General features: G+C 50.1%; 1 protein-coding gene across 1 annotated transcript; it reads right to left on the reverse strand.

Annotated features, from left to right (window-relative positions):
* Positions 1–4,230: 4,230 nt before the first annotated feature.
* Positions 4,231–11,387, reverse strand: LOC113489104 (zona pellucida-binding protein 2-like). The gene is given in 11 exon segments (XM_026864618.1): positions 4,231–4,316; positions 4,744–4,926; positions 5,186–5,357; positions 5,663–5,763; positions 6,016–6,109; positions 6,111–6,225; positions 6,396–6,536; positions 7,084–7,185; positions 7,631–7,696; positions 7,820–7,920; positions 11,295–11,387. Coding segments are annotated over 11 exon segments (1,254 nt in total).
* Positions 11,388–21,259: the final 9,872 nt, after the last annotated feature.

The following is a 21,259-nucleotide window of genomic DNA, read 5'->3' on the forward strand; positions in this document are numbered from 1 at the left end:
CCCTCGGCTCCCTGAGACCCCCAGCAAGGGGTTGCAGTCTCAGAGAAGGGTGCTCTGGTGCAGGTGGAGAGTTTCAGCAATTCCTGTGAGCAAGTAGCAATGAGAGGTTGTCATGGATACCAATATGCAATCGAGGGCCCAATTCTGCACTGCTCTGCTCCTCCTGTCCTCCCTTGCCCTGTCATCTGGGATCTGTGGAAGTCCCATTTTTCATATCACGGAGGTAAAGGCAACTGAAAATCAAAATCTGCTACGAATGTGGCTTTGGTTCCTAACTCTTACTCACCCAGCTGTGTTTCCCAGCTCCTGTTTCACTGGGATGAGTCTGAATTCAAACAAGTCTGCATGAGAGCAAAACTGGGACAATAGTTTGAGCGCAGAGCCCCCAGCCTCTCAAACCAGCATGGATATTCCAAAATGCACAAATCCAGCATATATTTTGGACTACCTGGTTGCTGATGATGAAAAGGAAGATGAGGGAAGAGGTACATGCAAGGAAAGGTGTTTGGCAGCTTGGGGAGAAAGCCCTAACCCTGAATTTACAGGGGAGATGAAACCTCTTCTGGGCTGGACTGAGGGCCCTGCAGAGAACTGGGCAGCAGCTTTGCTCAGCATTCCCCTCCCGGGCTGTGTAGGACTTTGTGACCTCCAGAATCACACAGAATCACAGAATCATCTGGGTTGGAAAGGACCCTGGAGATCATCTAGTCCAACCGTTCACCTAGCAGAAGTTTTACAATGCTTCACCATGTTTTAATTTTCAGAAGGAAAACATTCCCCAAATATAAAACTGAGAGGTCTGATTACTTCATGCTGAAATGGTTTGGATTTCCCATTTGAAATTACTGTTTCCAATACTTTTATTTGTTTCTCATTCTGGCCAATCAAAATGTCCCATTGCTTTTCCCCCGCAGAATTGATCACAGTGTTCTAGCTGGGTTTTACACATAAAATAAATTCTGGACCAGAACATTTTTTTTAAAAATGGCAATTTTTTTGACCTTTGGAAAATGAAACTTTTGATTCCTGAGTTACAGGAATCTATTGCATGCACAGAATTGCCCTAATTTTACAGAAGGCCTGTTTGGATCCAGCAAGACTGAAATCTGACAAAAATAAGAATATTTTTAAGGTGATTGCTTGCAAACACAAGCATTAATTAGTTATCTCAGTCTGGTTAAATAGCAGTGTGGGCAGATGATTATAAATGATTGTGTTGCTGCCACTTACAGCCTTATCACCCCACACCAGAAATCCCCTTGGTCTTCCAGAAAGACCTTAGTCTTTCTCCTAGATCCCAGTCCAGGGAAGCACCTAAACACATACTGACACAAACATCCCCAGACGCTGAAAATAACGTGGGTGCTTCACAGACATTTTAATTAAGCCCAGAATGGGAGAAGCTTTTTTTTTTCCCCATGTTCGTGTAGAACAGCGACACCAGGAAGGCAGTGGGGTATTTAACTCTAAGATTTTGTAGGAAAAAAAACAGGAACCTGCAAAACATAATGAACTGAAAGAGGCTTTTGCCCAACCCCATGACGGAGTGTTCGGAGATGCGTGCGCTGGACCCATGCTGGTTTGCAGCCATGGCATCAGCTGGGCATCACCTGCTCATCTCCAGCCCTGCTCTGCCCAAACCCCTTCCACGCTGGGTTCTTTGAACCCTCCTGGAGGAGCCTGACTTGGGTATGGGGGTGGGGTGGGGATTTCTCTGCCAGGCTTTTTGCTCAGCCCTTGGTTGCAGGGTTGCAAAGCAGCCCGTATTGAGAGCCAGCTCCCCCCACCCCTTCCCACCAGCTCACAGGACGGCCCACGCAGCCAGGGACAGGGGACAACCATGGCTCCCGCCCACAGACCCCACCACAGACCTGCTAATTACACTTGTCTCAAGATTAGTCAGAGGGAATCTGTTCCCTCCAAGCTGGGCTGCGGAGCTAAGTTGGGCAGCAGCTGCTGCTGCCTCCTCATCCCAGCCTATGCCAGGCGAGCCGTCTCCTTACACGTCGCGGGGTCTCTCTGGCACACACACAGCCTCCTCAAGGCAGTGGGTGGGCAGTAGCTTTGTCTCATTAGCATGCCTGTGGTTTGGGCTGCAGCCCTGCGGGTTCATTCAAAAGGGGGTTTGCAGCCCCCCATAGGATTTAGCAGAGGGGAGAAGCTGGGAGTGAGGGAGGAGGCTGAGCACATCCAGACTCCTCATCAGAGGGGAGAGCCCCAGTGCTCCTCGTGCCCCATGCCTCGGGGAGCTATGCACAGCCTTCCCCCAGGGACTCCACCTCCAGCCTGGCAGAGCAACGTTAAGGAGATGGACTCACATCTGACCTGTTTGTTCCCACGATCTCCTTTAATTTTACTGCAGCTCTCCAGGCTTCTGAGAGCCGGAAAGCCAGCACCCCCATCACTGACTTTCTCCCCACCTTCACCTTGCTGATGCCAAAGCTGTGTTTGATCGTAGTCCCACAGAGGAGCCTTGTGAGCTGTGAGGAGCAGAAGACCCACGGAACTTCATAGTTAACCAGAGGCCCTCCTGCCTGCTCCTGCCTGCACCTCCTTGTGCCAGAAGACTCCCAGCCCCCTCCCCGCAGACATCACATACACCTGCCCCCTGCTCTGCCTCTTCTCCACTTTGCTCCACTCCCTCCTCTCACCTCCCAGGCACCTTCTGGCATTCCTGCCCACAGACTGGCCACTGCTGGGCTGGCTGGTCTGCCAGCAGTGGATGAATTGCACCATTTCTCCCTTCACCGGGCCTCAGCAAGCACTACTAAGTTTCTTGGGACAGCTTAGTGCCCCTGAAACAACCACACTAAACCCAAGACCTGGAGCTGGACCGGTGCCCCTGCTCTGAGTATGCCACTTTTACGTCAAGAAGCAGAGCCAGCCCCTTTTCTTCCTTACATTTTGAATCCAGGGCCTATTTCTGCTAAAAACCATCCACTTGCTGCCCAGGCTGGTGTATGCTGGAGCGGTGCCTCTCGCACTGCATTGCTGCCCTCTCCTGGACTCTTCAACAGCCGCTGGGCTCAGGAAAGTTTCAGCTACAGATGCTAACCTCTTTGAGGTCACGAAGGTGGGAATCCTTCTGGAAGCTCTGTGTCCCTCACATGGCAAAGCCTGGCTCCAAAAATGAAGATATCTGAGGTTGAGCTTTTTCCTGACCTGTCCTATATGACCTTGACCCTAGCAAATGCTCTGGCTTAAACTCTTCCTAGGAGCTCCTTTTTCAGGGGTGTATAAAAAAGTGGTATAGGAAGGAAACTGTGTCATTCCTTAGTGCAAGACTGACGGGGAATGATGCTTTCCATGACTAAATACAACCTGGATGATAGATCCCTTCCTTGTAACCCTCAAGTCCCACGCTGTCTACAGCATCCAGTGTTGCAGAGAGATGCAAATAGAAGCCAATTTTTATTAGCAAAAGAGGTGGTTGTAGTCAGAGGTATTTGGGAAGAAAAATTTGGAGAGGAGAAAAAAAGAAATCCCTCTTCTCCATTCCTGGATATTTCAGCCAGTGTGAGGTTGTTGGGGACACAAACAAAATGTGTCCAGTGGTGGCTGGAGGGATGTTGTCCCTCAATGTCATTGTACACCTGGAGGGAATCTCAAAAAGTGCCCTTTCTGTCCTCCAGTGTCAGTACAGGGGTTGTTTCATCGATCACAGTAGCAAGGTTCAGGGTCACAGCAAGGGGTGATGCTCCATGTGTGTGCTCCTCATCACCCCCCTGATATTCGCTGGTGTCACTGGCAGGTCCAGCCCCAGGGCCAGTGTGGGGGCCCTGCCTGGGGGTTCTGAAGAAGCTGGTCACTATCTCCATCCTCGTGGTGCTTTCTGTCATCTTGGAAGCCCTTGGAGATGACACCTGTACTCTTGATAGAACCAGTAACAAGAGCTGCCACAGAAAGACTGAAGCCCATAGTGAAAAATGGGAACTTCATGCCAGGGACAAGCACCAGAGCCCTGCAGCCACCCAGCACCAGCTCTCAGGGCCAGAAGTCCCCTAGGCCATACCCAACCACTCCCTATATGGCTGTGTAAGCTGTTGCCAAAGATTATCCCAGTTTTTGGTGTTCTGCACCCTTATTCTGGCATGCCACCTCCTGCTGGTGTCACAGTGACAGGCTCAGGTTTTCCTTCATCTCCTGTTCCAAAGAGGAATGTTGAGCTGGGGGACTCAACACCAACAAACTGCCCCCAAAATGACTCATGTTGGGAGAAAGAGCTCAGACTTACAGGATGAAGAGAAAGTTGATGGCTAGTATTGCTGGCAAGATGATAAGAAACAGGACTGAGATCCTGTGTGTGATGGAGACAGCTGAGGAGAGAGAAATCAGTGGGATGGACTCAAAGGGAGAAGACTCAAAGGAAGAAGACCCTGGAGATAAACCTGATGCTAATTCTCCACAGCCCCAGCGACAGGCAGGGATGTTGTCACCTACATTACCCCTAGCAGTGAGGCTGTCAGTGCTCAAGGCTAGTTGGGGACACCAAGGTGGAGAGAGAGAAATCAGATTGTTCAGGACTGCCTGGTGTGAAGAACAGCAAGGGAGCTGTGATCTCTTCAGGGATGGTGATGGAAGACACAAGAGCTACCTGTCTCCAAAGGGACCTCCAAGGGCTGTAGAAGTTGCCATGGCCAATATTTGGAGCAGCTGCTCTGGGGTCCCACTGTAGTGCCTGCCTTCAGTTCAGAGTCCCCCAGTCCCCCCTTGCCCTGCTTCAGTAGCAGATGATCTGTGTACCCTGCTTGGTCCTTTCCTTCTTGACACAGTCTGTCATGGATATGGCACCTGGCACCACGGTGATCATGCTGTCCTTTCAGGGAGTGCAAAGTGCCACCCCGTAGGTCAGGCTGTAGGTCCCAACAGGGCTCGGGGAGCACTGGCTGTTCTTAAGAGGGCTGTACATCCCTGGTGGGCATACAACTGAGGAGATGACAAGCAGAAAAGCCTTTCTAAGCAACGGCACTGGCTGCTTGATAAAGTTGTATTCAACAAAAAGTCAGGGAAACTGAGTCCTGATGCTTCGGGGCTCAAAATGACCCTGTCTGCTGAATTCCCTGGGCTGGGAGTGCATGGGGTGAGCAGCAAGAGCCCAGAGACACAGAGCTGTGCATGGGGAGAGGAAGAGGCAAGATGGGGAAAAGGAGAGAGGGGACCAAAGGGATGGGGACTCTTGGCTTACTGCAACAGTCGAGACATCTTTGCAGCTGCTTGGTCTGCCCATAACTCCAGCTGCACTGCTTGGTTTTTAAGAAGCCAACAAACTCGTTGGTGAAGATGATGCTGGGGATATCAGCCCCAGTGATACGGAAGGACTTGTGCTCCTTGAAGAACCTGGTAAGGGCGAGCTGGACCTGGGGAGTGCAGAGCAGGCAGAGTTCAGCAGGGCAACGTCAGCATCCAAGAGGAACCTGAGACCTTTTTGCACGCCGTGCCATAGTGTGGGAGCGGGGGCATGTGAGCTGGGGGGACAGGCACCACACGCCAGCCTGAGTGGGAGCTCTAGCTGGGCCCCAGAGGGACTGAGCAAACCCTCGGGGGTGTTCCTCTTCATTCCAGCACTGCTGAAGCTACCTGGGCCTGGAGAGAGTGTCCTGGTTCCAACCCCCCACCCTGTGCCAGCCTCCCTGCTTTGCCGTACACTGGCCCCAGGGCTCACCTGCCCGAGGTTGTGCCGGGCTGTTCTGTGGTAGCAGCCTCTGACTGTCTCCATGTCCTGAGAGCTGCAGTATTTGTCCCAGTGGGGCCCAAAGAGAGACACTAGAGTACAAAGAGTCACCAGTGCAGCTCAGGCAGCCCCAGCTCCAGCAGGAGATGGGCAAAGCCCTCAACAAATCTAGCTGTTCCACACCGCTGCCTTCCCCTAACTTCGCTTCACTCCATTCAGCCCTGTGCTGCCTCCCTCTTCCCCCTGCAAGCATGAACCGTGATGTCTGAGTTCCTCTCACTCTACCCCACTGCCTCCGTTGTCCCGTGGGGACTCTGCTGTGGTGCTTCTGCCTGGGGCTCTACCTTCCAGCCATGCTTGGCTGATGAACGTATCCGAAGGGCTGCTGAGCAAGGGCAAGCAGGTGGCAGTGCCCTGGAGTTTGCAGTGCTGCTCGATCCTCTCGCTGCCTCAGCTTATCCTGTAGACCCCACAGGAACTTTCTGGTTCACTTATCCCAGAGCTTGCTGTGCAAGAGCAGCACAGTGTCCAGGCCTCCAAGCACATGGTAGCCTGTGGAAGAAAACCCTGAAAGGTGCCTGGTTCTCCCCCCTTACCAAGAGAGCTCCCTCATGCAGAGAGCTGAGTATCGTCCCACCCCTCCTCTCACCCCATGGCCTCTCAAGTCCTTCCTGCCCTTGTTTGCTTGGCCCCCCTGCTTGTTAGCATGGTGCTGGACTCATCAAAAATGCTGTAGTGAAATGTTTGGGACACAGGGACACCGTGCTTCATGTGGGAGATGGTGCAGGAGTACTTCCCACTCTTGCCAGCTTGGAAGTGGCGGAAGAGGAGATGTCCCTCTTTGGTGACTGACAACAAGTTGGGCACTAGTGCAGGAGACAGAGGGGTGGACGGTGATCACCAGGAGCTGGCTGTCCTGTGCTGAGCTGGCCTAGTTACTGGGTGGCTGTGTCATGCTCTCCTGGACTGTCCCAGATTTGGTCTCCTTAAACCACTGCTGACACTCTACAAGGACTCCCAAAGCTGCTCTTCCCCTTCCTTCTCTGTTAAGTTATGGAGGGAGAGGGAAGAAATTAAGAAACCCAGTGCCGTCTCTTCTGCCAGAAATGTCACGATCTACAAAAGAACCATCCAAATGCCTGAAAACTTTCTTAATAAAACTTCTCAGACCTTATTAGGACAGAAAAATGAGTAAGTATTACCCCGTAACTCATGTCCTTTTTGCAGTTCAGCACCCCCCAACACATGCAGTCTTAGGAGATCCCAATCTTCATGTGCCCCTCGCCTGCTCCACAGACCTGCTTCTTCCCTGGCTGGCTGCTTCCCCTCTCCTACCCCTCTGTTCCTCGCAGTAGCAGAGCCCATCGCAGCTGCTTGCTCCTGACTGTGCAGCTGAGAGGAGCTGGAACCTTCCTGCCCTGTCCTGGACCCCGTGGTAGGTGTGATCAGCCGCCTCCATCCTGGTAGGGCTGCAGGGCAGTGAATACAGGCTGCTCTCCATGTGGATGAAGACGAGGTCCAGTCCAGGGAAAGAGACAAAAACTGGGGACACATTTGAGGAATTTCAGGGCATTGCAAAAAACAGGCCTGGAGCTGAGCAGAGAGGAGGGGTGGGAAGCGGCTGGAGTAGGCTGGGAACCTGTGTGGCATGTGGATGGACCCAGCCCCATTGGGGACCATCCTACATGGAGGCCTGGGGTTGTTTATGTGCTTAGAGGAGAGAAAAGGCCAGGAGCTGGAGGAGTAAGTGTCAAGAAGTGAGGCTGTTAAACAGAGCTGCTGGAGACCAGACTGGGCCATCTCTGCTTGTGTTGGCTGTGACTGGGAAGCCACATCCCAGGTCACTGGCAGAGTGGGCAGCGAGGAGAGGGTCCTCTCACCAGCCCCTGGAGACAGGCTGGATGGGGAGACTACTTCACCCAGGCAGGAGCAGCTCAGGGAGGTCCAGCTTTGCAGAGCTCACCCCCTCGGTGTTCCCAGCTGGAGATGGCTGGCAGGTCCCAAGGCAGGGACCCTGGCTGTCCCAGGAGAAAAGCAGAGGGGCAGTGCTTGGAGGGTGCTCACCTCCCTCTGGTCTCCTCTTCCAGGCCCTCGGCCCTCCAAGGAGCCAGAGCAGAATATATCCACTTCCACACTCATCTTTTATCTGAGCAGCTACAAAACACCAAAGTCAGGATCCCCGTGGTTCCCAACACCCTGGGTCCCCCAAGCTCTGGCCAGACACCCGGAGCACAGAGCACTCTCCCCCACTGCACAGCATGGAATATTTTGTTGCCATGGCAATGAGGAATCTGCTGCTTCTCCTTGTCACCTTAGTGATTGCTCACAGGCTGGGCAGCATCGCGTCTCCTGCTCACCTTGGTCACGCTCACCAGGTCTGAACTTTGTCAGACATGGCCCTTCTTCTGGGCATCATCTGGGCGGGATGCACTAGAGGGAATATAGGTGGGGATAACCTAGTAGAGGAGACGTGGTAGGAGAGAGGATCAGTGGGAAGGAGGAGGAGGTAGATGGTGAGAGTGCTATGCAAGGTTTTTTTGGTGGAAAGCAGACCAAGAGGCGGAAAAAAGCCAGAAAGCCTACGTTGAGGGTGAGTTTGCCCCATAACTCAAGAGGGAGACTCCAGGGCCTCCAGCTATGGAGGGTACCTAGAACTGGCCACGGAGGGTATCTGGAAAAATTAGAACATGTTGAAGAAAATAGGAAATTGTGGTTTTGAGGGGAAATGACATGCACTGAAAGTCTCAGAGGGAGAAATGACAGAAGTCACTGAGCAAAGGAGAGCAAAACGTGACCACAGACCAGAGGGGAATTCTTTTCTGCCAGCTTGGGTCCATCCTAAGCAAGAGCTCAGCCCACAGCTTCCAGCAAGAATTTTGTATTCAAGCCTGGGACACTTCAGGTAATCTCTTGGTTCAGACTGGAATCTCTTAAAAAGGGTGTGTTTTCTTTATGTTCCTGTTTGTTCTGGAAATGAGTTTTAGGTTCCTATGATTGTCCGTTGAGAACTAAAAGCGAAGAGTTAAAATACAGAGCCAGCCAGAAACTTGGGAAGAGTAAAGCTAAAATTTCCTTCTCATTTGTACCAGGGTTTCTGGAGGCGAGATGTAGGGGGAGGGTGAAGTGCTTTTAGGGTAAATGTGTTCAAATCATCCTACCGGCTTGTGAAAAAAATGTATACATGAGAAAACAGCACAAGTTAAAAAAACCCAAGAGAAATCAGAGAACACCCACCACTTTGTTTAAGATACAACAGAACTACAGAGCACACAACAACTTAGAGACAGGAGAAAGCACCAGCAATTATTCTTGGGGAAAATCATGACAAATAAAGGCGGCCCTCCCTCCCTGTCCTCCCAGAATGATGAAATCATGAGAAAATCAGTGAAAAACCTTACATTTCCCGGTGCCCTGGCTGGGAGGGGTGGGGGCCAGATCCAGTGAGGGCAGCCTCACCCCTCTGTCCTGGCCGAGAGAAGAAGGAAAGGGCAGGGCTGATCAAGCATCTCCGGAGGCTGTTTGTTTTCAGGCTGTGCCTGTGGAGAAAGCTCTGCCCTGGTGAATAATGGGATGAATGAATCTTTAGTGTTTCTTTAAAAAGAAAAAAAAAAAAATCCCCCTACACCCCAGCTCTCAAGTTTCTCTGACAGTTTTAGCATAAATAAACCAAGTCTGGCCTGAAATCACTTGGGATAAAAACACAGACTTGTGCTCGCAGCAGAACGAATGAAGGTTTCCTTTCGATTTATGGTACAGGGCTGCGCGTCGCCTCCTGCCTGGTGCAGGCTGAGTCATGGCACAGCTGTGGCTGTTCTCTCTGATCACCTCTTTTTACTAAATGTGTAGGAGCTTGATAGTATCTTTGAGATCTCCACTCTGTCAAAATTGAGTGAAACTCGTGTTCAAAAGTTATTACAAAGAGGGCAGCCAGCCAGGACAGACTCCGAACAACTCCATGGACTCATTTCCTGCGGGAACCAGGCTAAAAATATATATGATCTGAGGCAGGTGTGACAACTTTGAAATTTCCTATTTTTGCATCCATTTTAGCTCATCAGCTCATTAAGGGATTTGTTTGTGAGTTCTCAGAAAAAGTGCTTAGCAGTCACATAACGTCTGCCGCAGCGTCAGGAGAAGGGATACCCTTCTCCCATAGCAAAGAGCTTGGATCTCTGCTTGAAATGCAAAATTCTGGCTCACATACGAAGCTGAACTTGGGCCACCCATAGTAAAATGCCAAGAATACAGATTCACTTTCTTATCGTCTTGTAGCATTTGTTATTCATTTGCTTATCCTGGTGAGAGCACAACCACTGCTTCGGTAAGTACATAGAAAGATCATTCCCTGTATTGTTCTGACTAGGAATTAACCTTCCTCCCTCTCCCCCTAAAAGAGAGATGAGAGTTATGCTCACATGCAAATTCCATTTATAAATAAGAATTGATACAGGAGCATCTCAGTAGTTTCTGCATCCCTACATGGCTGGAAAGGAGGGATTTGGGGTTTGTGGGCATTTTGCATCCAGGAGGTTTCATTTTCCCTTGGCTTGTATGAACTGCAGCAGTGCCCAGGGATGGAGGAGCATCCTATTGTGCTGTACAAACACAGACCTACTTTCTGCCTCTGGCACTGTCGCACCCTGTTCCCTGTTGGCAGATCTCATGGGGATCTCAGCCTGTATCTCCTCACATCGGTCCCCTAAAATTGGCTGGGGAGACCTGGATTGCAGAGATGAAGTTAAATCTGGAGAAAGCTGGGCTACAATCCAAGTCCAGATTCACAAGGAGACAGAGGTGCCCAAGTTTGATCTCTGGTGGAGATTAAGCTTGTCAAACAAAACTGTCATCAGCTTCCGCACTGAATGAGAAGGTGCCCCAGTCCCTTGGGGACTCCTCAAGGGCATCCAGGGAACGACTGCAGGGCTACAAGAGGCACAAGTGCTTTATGGCTGGCTCCTGGCCGTGAGATTCTGATCCCTCTACGATGTTTAGCACAAAGGGAACGTGCCCCTTTCTGCAGCCCTTGAGGGCCTGTGGAAGCCAGAGCTGGATCTCCTGAGATCGTGATGCCTCCTAAAGAGATTCTTTGGGCTCCCCAGAGCAACAACTAGACCGGATCCAGGGAGCACCACCTAGAAATGTCACCATAGCTGCTAGGTGTGGGTTTCAGACTGGGACCGATGTTTTGGTGATTCTATTCTGCTCCAGGAGAGAGCAGAATATAATCCCTCTGCTAAAGACAGTGACAATTGGTTATCGCAGGGAATCCATGAGTTGTGTTCGCAGTGCCGGGTCACATTTATCTCCCTTTGAACCTCCCAACCCTTGGGACAGGCAGCGGCGTGCAGCTCCCCAGGGAGCGCATCACAGCTCGGCAGCTGCGATAAATAACCGATTTCAGAGCAAGCGATTCCACACTTCAGATCCTATCAGGAGTCAGCTCAAAATGGCTCATTAGGAAGGAATTATGCCCTGATCTCTCTTCCTGTGATAAATGACCTTGGTGGTGATAAATATTCAACGTGGGCACCGAAGATTCAAGGCTGGCATTTATCTCTTGGCTTGTTTACCTCCGTGAAGGGTCAAGGGTTGTTAATAAAGGCAGGAACTGCACTGATACTACCTCGGAATTAACCCTGGTGATGCCAGGCCGTTCTCTGAGACCTGCCGAAGGGCTCAGCAGGTCAGAGCCCAGCTCTCCTGTGAGCTGGTTCATATTTGTGAGTAATGCAGAGGGCGGAGCGGCACGAGGGGAGGGTTAGGGGCAGGGGGACTGTCTGGAGAGCAGAACGGGCAGTGTGGAAAAGCAGTCCGGGGGATGGAGGAAAGCACTCTGCGTGTGGAGGCGATCACATCTGGGAGATGTGTCCGGGCGGTTTGGGGGAGCAGATGGTTGTGGGGGCAGCAGGCTCAGCCCAAAGGCGCTTGGGAAGGTTCAGTGTCTTCTGATGTAAAGGATGATGATTCCTCTCTGGCAGGTGAATAGGGACATAAAGAGAGAGGAAAATAGCAGTGGCCTCTGCTAGAGGGAGGTGAAATAGCAGGAGGAGAACAGCAGAGGGTAGCAAATGCCTGAATTCCTCTCCTGGCCTCGCAGGGCTGGTGTGAGCCACAGGCACGGCTGGGTGATGCAGCCTGGTATGGATTCACAGCACACATCTGGGCAGATTTTGTTTAAAAATAAAACAGGGAACAAGGCGTTTTGATAAGATGGATATGTTCTTATTGCAAGGGCTTGTTTTGAAAGACATTTCCTTTAGAAATTTCCTGCTGAGATATCACCAGTGACCCTATCACCACCAGGGAGAAGACAAGGCAGAATGTGATGCTTTGATTCTAATCAGAGTGGAAGGTTCTGACCAAATGAAAAAAAACTTCTTTGTGCGGGGATTTAATTTCCAAGGAATGGTAGGAATGTTGCATTTGGTTGTTTTTTGAGCAGGTTCTTCCTGACTTTTCAGGTCTGAGCTTTGCCCAGCTCTGCTGTGGTGTTGTGCCTGTGGATCGCAAGGGTGGAGATGCCCCATTCCCTTCCCTGGCTATCCTCCAAAGGCCACGTCTGGTCTCACTGGTTCAGAGGGAAGGCAGATTTCCTTCATCCTTATGGACACAGCCAACCAAGCACAACTCAGAAGTGCAGCAGTAATTTGCACTCATACTGGAAGACCCAAAGCCATGCTCTGTGCCTAAATCCTGTGCACAGTCCTGCCACTGCAAACCAGCACAGCTTGTCCTGCTGAGACTTCACCTCTGGCATGGCAAGGTCTTCTGCTGCCCTTTGCATGCTGCAGCTTCCCTGTTCAATTCAGGGGACTGGGCAGAGGGATGGTTGTAAATGCTTTAAGTGTCATTAGCACCCCAGGGCTAATTATCAGGCAATCCGTCTCTCTCCTTCCCAGCAGATGCAGATGATGCCCCATTCTCCATGTCAGCCTCAATGCTTTGCTTTGCCCTCAAAGCAGCTGGGAGATGGCCCCAGCTACTGGCTCGTGTCATTGCATCAAATAGGATCATTCATCTTCATGAGAGAGCTGGCTGAGCGGGGCCGTGTGTGCCAGGCCTTCCCAGGCGCTGCCTGAGGCAGGAGTTCAGATTTTCAGGTGTGGAGAAGGGCACAGAGCTCTGGGTGCTGGGAGGGAACAGCTGCAGCGTCTGGTCCTGGTCTGGTGGCGCCTGGGGTATCCCAGGGCACAGATATGGCTGCTCCTTGCTCTTCACAGAAGATCTTTTAAATCCTCGCTGAGTTATTTTTATGATGACTGTAGATGACTCTGCCAAGTATGAAGGAGTGGTGCTTTCTCATTGAAGCATATTTAGTTTGGTGAAAGCAGTTTTCAGGCTCGTGTCATCTGCCAAAGAGGCTCTTGCAGAGATACAAGAGCAGTATCTTCAGTGTTCATAGGTGGCACTTAATGAGATCCCCACTGCTTATTGCTATGATGAGTTTTTAACACAGTAAGTGGGTTACAGACGGTAGAAGAGCATTTGGGAGTAAACCTCTTACGTGTTGCTTGCATCACTACATGGCTCTGCTTAAATTTTGGCCCATGGCCATGGGGTCTGACGTGTCAGGCACATGGAGTAGGAGAGAAGTCGCAAACGGGAGAGCAACTGGGAGATGCATGTTTGGGCTTATAGGGCCCATATTCCCCATTTTTAGGCCCGAGATTTACCATCCTGCCCTCCTTGCACAGGAAGCCACAAGCCAAACACATTCCCCTGGCCACGGGACACAGCGATTTCTACCCAACTGGAAAAGTGGCAGCTAGAAACATCACTTGGTACAGGAAAATAACAGTGTGCAGGTGACTTTCAGAACTGATTTATCTGGCTGTTTATCTGATTTACACCCCTCTGTTGTGAATAGCAGGACCAAGTATTAACAGTTAGAGGGAGGCTGATAGGATTGGGACCAGGTACTCAGGAGTATTTTCTCTGCAGTTTTTGCTCTGAATTCAATGTAATATTGCAGAGCTTTCAGTTCTGTTTTAAAGAAGGATACATCTCTTTTCCCCCTTGAACAAAGGAAGAGATTTTCCCCTTGGTTTTGTATTTCTGAGTCATTCCACATTATAGCAAATTGCTGGCAAAGTTGCAGTTACGGCTAAATGGTCACTTCAAATTTAAGTCTCTTTTCTAGCAGCTTTAAACCTTTTAAAAGAAAACAATTGCTCTTCTGGGATGAAAATTTCTCCTCACTTGGTCTCACTCTGATGTCAAAATATTCTGGAACACAGGGAGAAAAATCAATCTGAATCCCTGACATAGCTGATAGCGCCTTTTCCTTTCCAGCTGGTTTTCCCTGTGCTGATGGCTGAAGAAGCTATAGTTCCTCTAATTTGAATTGTAACTAGGGGTAATTCAGCCTCTCTCTGAAAGCAAGAGCAAACACAAATATAGTGGTTGGCAAACAGGGTAGGATGTTGCATCTGTGGACTGGATTATTTGCTCAGAGCTGGAAAGCGTGGTTTTCCATCTCTGCTGTGCTTGAGTTGAACTGGATGAATCCAGCCAAGTCACTTCTCTGTAGCTCAGTTCCTCGCTCTGTAAGATGGGGATAAGGACCCTGCCTTCTGCCAAAGTCACGTACCAAACACTGGCCTCAATGCCAGTACACCCTGTAGCAATCCCTAGAGAGCGTGGAGAGAGGGAGTCTGTGGCCCCAGGGGACCAGAGGGGCGCAGATGGCTGTGGCGTTGATGCGATCAGTTCTCTTCACATCAAGTGTCAAGGTCGTCCCCCATTACCACCCACCAGGCAACACCCAAACCACTGGGTCCAGCTACAGGAGGTGATGCAGCTGTCCCAGCCGCAGGACAGAGCCTGAACGGTGCAGAGAACGTGGTGCAGCCCAGGGACATCAGGTTCGAGGTGGGCAGGGCTCACACCAAAGGGGCAGCAGGCTTTTACAGCAAACAGCCTCTGCTTTTCGTAGGAGGGAGCTGCTGGGCAGATCTGGGAGCAGTCTGACCTCTGTCCATCTCAGCAGTGTTGCAGCAGTGAAGCTTTCATCCTCGTTGCTTTTTGTGGAGGAAAGCTGGCAGGGAACGCAAAGGGCACCTTCTCCTCTGCTGCTCGCTGCAGACACATCCATCAAGAGCCGAGGCTCTTATATTCCTCTCTTTGGATGGTGATGCTTTTCCTCTACAAAGATTTTTCACATCTGGTGGTGTCCAACCTTTGCCAGTCCTCATGCTGCCTGCCCCAGGACAGATGCTTTAATCCTTGAGCTGTTCAGAGAAAGCTTTTGAATTTATTTTCTGGCTCCTGACAGGCATCTTGCCAAGCTCCTCTAGGAAACTCTGGCTCTCCCATTCCTTTCCTGCTCTTTTTTATCCCTTCCCCTGATAACATGGTGGAGAGGCCGGTGGTGCCAGGGCAGGGGTGGTGTCAAACTGCTTCCCTTGTCCTCGGGTGGTGTTGGAGGTGGTTGCAGTCAGTGGCAGTGCTGTGCTAACTGTGCTACAGGGATGTGACGTGGGGCAGCCTGCGTGCTGCGAGCTTGCTGAGGGATGCAGAGGCTGTGCATTCAATTTCCCTCCTTGCAGAGGTCAAGCACCCCTGGGGAAACAAATCCCACCTGTCTGGCAGGGCCACCTCACAGCCTGTTGGCAGGAGGGTGAAGTAACTTCTAGTTCCAATTGAGGGATCATCATGGGACCTCTGGGGACATGGATCTAATGGTTTTCTTGCTGAAACCTGCAGTTATATGAGAAAATGGAGTGAAATGAAGAGGTGGGGAGGTAGGAGAGATGTGTCTCAGCTGGTGCATGATTGCTTCCTGGAGAGAACTCACTCAGATCTTGTTTGGTGTAATTTTGAGCATCCCAGATGATGGAGTTTCTAACTCTTCCAAACTCAGGAGGCTAATTTCACAGGCAAATACTTTTCCTTACTGCTCAGCCTGGATCATCTCACCTCTGTTTTCACACAAGCAGCTCAGCTATGCTGCCTTTGAACTCTCTTCCACCATAAATATTTCCTTTCCTTCTTTGGCAGCAACATCCCTTGATATTTGGAGATTGCAATTATCTCCCTGAAGCTGAGTCATCACAAAGCCAGCTGGATCTGCCTTGCTGCGCCGCGACGTGGCTCCCTCCTAGAGATTTTCCCTGCTCTCAATTTTAAGCTTTAAGCTCACTCCACTGTGTCAGTAACTGAGACTAAGGCTCTCGTGGTTGTGCAGCAGCACTGCTGGTGTCTGTTCACTGCCCCTAAGGATGGAGGAGTTAAATCACCTCTCATTCCTCCTCTACATAATGGTTGAGTAACTGTAGCCATAGTAGAAACCATGGCACATTACAGCAATGGACTAATTCCAAGGCTGGATGGAAAATAGTTGACTGGTTTGGATGTTCAAAGTGTGTTAATTCTCCAAATTGGGATGAGAAAGCAGAACTTTTCTCAAACTGGGAAGAAAGAGAAAAAAGAAAATCAAATCAGCCCAAACAGTTCAGTGATTCATGACGTCTCATTTTGCCTTAGACCGTTTGCATCTAAATTTTTATTTTATTTTGCCATCATTAGCCGTTAGTGCCAAAACATCTTTTGAACTAGAAAACTAGCTTTTCACCTCAAAGTAGCTGTAACAAAATACTTGGATGATTTTAAAGCTTTGCCAAATGTCTCCTTGAGGTGAGAAATACATGGAGGAGCCATCCACTCCTGTGAAAAGCGTCAATTTAGAGGGAGAAACATCACTCACTAGAAGAACAGGAAATAATAGATTTCCTGTGGAGCCACTGGTCTGAAATGAATCACATCCATCCTGGCAGGGGGGGCTGGGGACACAAACGGCTGGGTCACCTGATGGAGGTTTTGCTGCGGCCGCACCGTTACAATGGGGACATCCTTCAGCATCACAGGGAGAATAGCTACAAGTAAAGAGATAAAGATGAAGAAGGAAGACGTGGGGATCAGTCGCAGCAGGTATGTGAACCTTGTGTGAGTGCCACGGCATTTCTTTGGGATTTACTGGCTCTGAGGTTGTGGCAGAAGTGCTGCTAATTTTCCTTGCTATTTCGTTATTGACTGAAGGGATGTTTATTACTGATCCCCAGGAAAGCATAAAGTGCAAGGTGAGTAACTCTGCTGTTCAGAAAAGCCAGATGGGATTGTTGAGTGAGTCAAAGCAAAGCAGAGAAGAAAAACAAGCCAAGATACCCAGTCCAGAGTGTTTCCAGCCTCTCCCTACTCATCTCAGTGACAATGATGCCCATCTCAAGGGGAGAGCTGAGAACTGGACAAGCAGGTGATGGTGGCAGTGGGACCTTGGGGCTTTTCTTACATGCTCAGCTGTGATGTTTGGAACAAGGTAAACTCATGGCAGATGCCAAGCATGTTGCTTCTGTTGCAACTTCTCTCTGGCAAATATTATAATTTTTGCCAAGCATTTTCAGATGACCAACTCCAAAGCTGTTCAACCCACAGAGGTACTCCTACACGTTACACCTTAAAAGGGAGCATTGGTTCTTTTAATTGACTTTGTGATGAACACAGAGCAGGGAATGTCAACTTATCCCTGATACAGGCCTGTGGTGCAGTGCATGAAAACACTGCTGCAAGGACCACTGCTGCCTTCCATCTGACGACAGCAGAAAGGGATGAGTCCAGCCCTGCTCTAGTTAGTGCGTCCCTGGAGGGCAGCAGGGCCCTGTTCGGGCCCCTGCAGACCCCAGCCAAGCCCCTGGCGCTCTCCGGTGGGCAGCAGGTCTCTTTACAGGTCCAGCAAAGCCCTTATGGTAACCTCTTCAAAATCATGCTTAGTTTCTAACGTCAGGGTGGCTGTCTACCTTCTCACTATTTGACATTTTGCTACACCTTTTCCCTACGGGGTGAAAAAGCTTTTTGGAATCTGGTATTTTCACCTTTGAAGAGTCTCATCCACTGTATGCAAGTCACCTCTTTGTCTTCTGTGACAACTAAATTGTCTAAATCACAATGCCTGGAACCAAAGCTCTTCTCTTCACAACACTTAGGACCCCTGACAAGCTCTCACAGGGACATTTGCATGACAACAGATTCATGATGTGCTGGGTCTCATCTGTAGCTTATTCCACAGCCCTGGTTTGATGACCTTCCTTGGCTGACTCCTCACTGAGGTCTGGGAGGTTGGTCAGCCCAGGCAGAGCCGGCAAGAGTTGGGACAGATGGACCCTTGGGGGTTTGCAGATATTCTGGGCAGTTTGCAAGAAGACGCTTGTCTGCTAAGAAAGTTAAAGCCGGGCAAAATCTAGTATTTTGCGAGCATCTCTTGTTGTCAGTCACTGTTTTAAGTGGGTGACGACAGGAGTGACTGTGACATGGGAACTGGTGCCAGGCCATCATTACGCAGTGAGCAGTGCTGCCTTTGCTGGCCAACGTGGTCAGCTCCTCTCTCCAGCAGCATGTATATAAGAGAGTCTTTTTTTTTTTCCCCCTCTGGAAAATAAAAAAATCCCAATGTATGACGGCTGGTACTCTGGGTGAGATGGGGTTCATCTAACCCATGCTGGCAGCCACAGACAACCTGGGGTCCCCAAACTCCTTTGCTGCCAGAGCAGATCCAGTTAGTGGAGCACTCTCATTCCCTGAGATTTCACCTCCACACCTCAAACAGGTCAGAGGAGCACAGAAGTGCTACGGACCTGTTGTAAAGGGGTTCTCAGGATGTGGGGACCCTGAAATTGCCCTTGGTGCTGATAACTTGGAGGATCAGGGTTATATGCTATCTCCCTGACTCACCCTCATTTTGCTACAAGGAGTGTAAAGCTGTGCTCACCATGGGCTCCTGTGCACAGAGCAGAGCCAGCCCTTGGGGTCAAGCACCAAAGTTAAATCCAAGTCCTGCACTGGAGAAGAGCCCATCACCAGCCTTTTACCCATGCACCCCACTCTGTATGACATTTGTTCACTTGGCATTATCTTCCCAGATGCTCTGAAAGCCCTTCCCTGCCCACCGTGGAGGAATTTCACAGTGCGGCACAGTGAGACATCTGAAATCTCACTCATTTTTGTTTGTGGAGCTCTCATTTAAATTGCTGCAGCTCGTGAGCACCTGTCAGTCCCATCGCCGGGGGCTAGCGGGTGGCAGGTTGGTTGTACACGGGGTATTTTTATCTTGTAGGCACCCAGAGGGTGGTAAAACTGGCAGCTTTCAGTGGGATGGGGAGGCAGACTCCCCCAGGGATATTTTCTCCCTGAAGAACAGTGGCAGGAAAAAAAAAATCCCCTCCTTGGAGGATTTATTTGCTAAAAAAAATGTTTTAAATAAAATTCAGCTGAAAGTTTGCACTGAAATCACGCCTCCAAGAGCCAATCACTGGTGGTGGAGCAGCAGGATGCCTGGGCTCTCTGTTGGGCTCCTGGACTGATAACCAGCTAGTCTCCAATGCCAGGAGTCAGTATAGAAAAAAAAACCAACCCAACCCTGTAAGATCCTTCTCCTCATGTCTGTTGTCAGTGAGATGAGCTATAGAGCAGCACCACCCCCTCAGTAAGGGCTGCTCCAAGTGTCTGTCCTGGTTTAGCCCAGCAAAGCAGTTGTTGCTTGCCAAGGGTGGTCAGGGCCGTGTAACACCTCCCGCATCGCTGGGAGGTTGTGGTTGAGCAGCCGCTGGAAGGGCAAGGAGTTGCTCTTTGGGACCGTGGGGCATCATTATGCAGCTTTGTCAAGACCCAGACTCACTCCTATCATCAGCCCCATTTGCTTTTCAAGCTGTGGCTCACACATCTTGCCTCCCTGGAGCTGGAGTTTTCAGAAAACTTTTTGTAAACTTTGTGTTTATTATTTTTACTGCAGAATCAATAGAGACAGAGAGTCCCTGTTATTGAAGAAAGCCTCACCTAATCTCTAGTCATTTTCAGTACATTTTTGTAACCTCTTCCTGTAAATAATTGAATCATCTACAGTTGGGGAGGTAGGGAAAGGCTATCCTCAGGCAACCTGCTTGTACTGTTGAAAACCTGACTGCGATATTAGTGGTGGTGGGGAGGAGAGATGTGCATTCGCGCTCAGCTAATGCATAAAGCACTGGATCCATAAGAACACCAGTTTTGTAACATCATAACAGGAGCAGGGTCTGCCTTAAAATCTCTTTTGGAGCGGGGTGAGAGACGATGACATAGGGAATTACAAGGATGCATGGCTGGGACCAGCATCTGCTCATTGCAAGATTCTGAACCACAAGAACAGGGACACGGGGCCTTTGGCCTGCTTATTGGTGGCAATTTTTGTCGTCAAGTCCAAGCTGTGGCATGAGGAATGGGGCGGGAGTTCAGATTCAGCCCCATCTAGGCCAACAGCGACAGAAAGTTATTTCCACCTACAAATGCCTTCCAGCCTGCATGAAATGAGTTTGTTGGAGCTCAACCCCCTTTTAAATAAGTTCCTGGGCAGTCTGCAAAGAGCCACTGCAGCGTTTAGTCTTGCCCAGCACAGGGACAAGGCCAGCGGGGACTTTCTGGGAGTACCAGGGCATGCACCATGTGTCAGGTGTTGTATGCTTAGACCTGCTCCACAGCACCTGGAAATGGTTCAACAAACCATCAGTGAGAGAAAGAGATACCCACAAACACTGAAGGAGAGAAACTGAGGACCGGAGGACAGCGATAGCCAGTAAACCGTCATCACACATGAGCGATCCATCCTTGCGCCTACACATATGTAGAAATTCCCCAGTCATGGTGGGTTTTGTGTTCCTGATGGCTCCTTGGGAAGTGGAGCTGATGGTTGGGGGCAATTCTCCATCTCTCTCTCCTTTTACCCCTCTCCATGGCTGCATGGGGTCACGTCAAACTTCTCCTGGCCGCAGCATTTCCGACGCATGCTGGTTTGCAGGTGCTGGTTGGCACCGGCTGCTTGAGAGCATCAAGCTGCAGATGGTGGTTCTTTGTGTTCTTTGTGCTGCTGGGTGTTTGGCCACTCTTCCTGATTGTTGTCTGGTGGCACAGGAGCAGTGAATTCTAGATGGAGGTTTATGATCACAACATTACTCGGAAGGATTTGATTGCATCAGCGGATTTGTTACTGAAGAGGTGCTTCGGCTCTGTGTGTGCTGCTTTTCTTAATGGAAAGTGATGAACTGAAATGTTTCTGTTAGAGGTACGGTCCCCGCCTGCATATGCTGCAGAGACCTCTGCAACCAAATGTAAAGAGAAGAGAACCCTGATGTGGGTTTGATTTGGTGACCTTGGCAGTGCCCTTGCACTGAGGAAGTCGGAGAGGTAATTCCTTATGTGCGTCACAAAAATCCCCTCATTTCATAACAAATCCTCCCCCCATTTGATAACTGCTTCCTTCAGAAGTTATAAGTCTTACGGTTTTGTGCCAGGAAGCCGAGTGCATGGGGCAGGACAGATCCGTAGCTGACGTGAATCAGCCCTGCACCACTGACATCACCTGGGAAACACTGATTTATTGCAGCCGACCTGGGGGCTTTACAGGAGTGTGGAGAGGAAAGCGCACACACACACAAAACAAAATTAAAGGTGAGTGCGGCGGTTTTAACGAGAAACTGCTGCTGAACTGTTGCTGCTGAACAACCTCCAGACTTTATTGCCAAGGCAGATAAATAAAACACAGCCTTATGCCATAAAGAGCCCAATCCC

Source organism: Athene cunicularia, assembly GCF_003259725.1.
Source record: "Athene cunicularia isolate RWA chromosome 27 unlocalized genomic scaffold, athCun1 chr27_part1, whole genome shotgun sequence".
Taxonomy (NCBI): domain Eukaryota; kingdom Metazoa; phylum Chordata; class Aves; order Strigiformes; family Strigidae; genus Athene; species Athene cunicularia.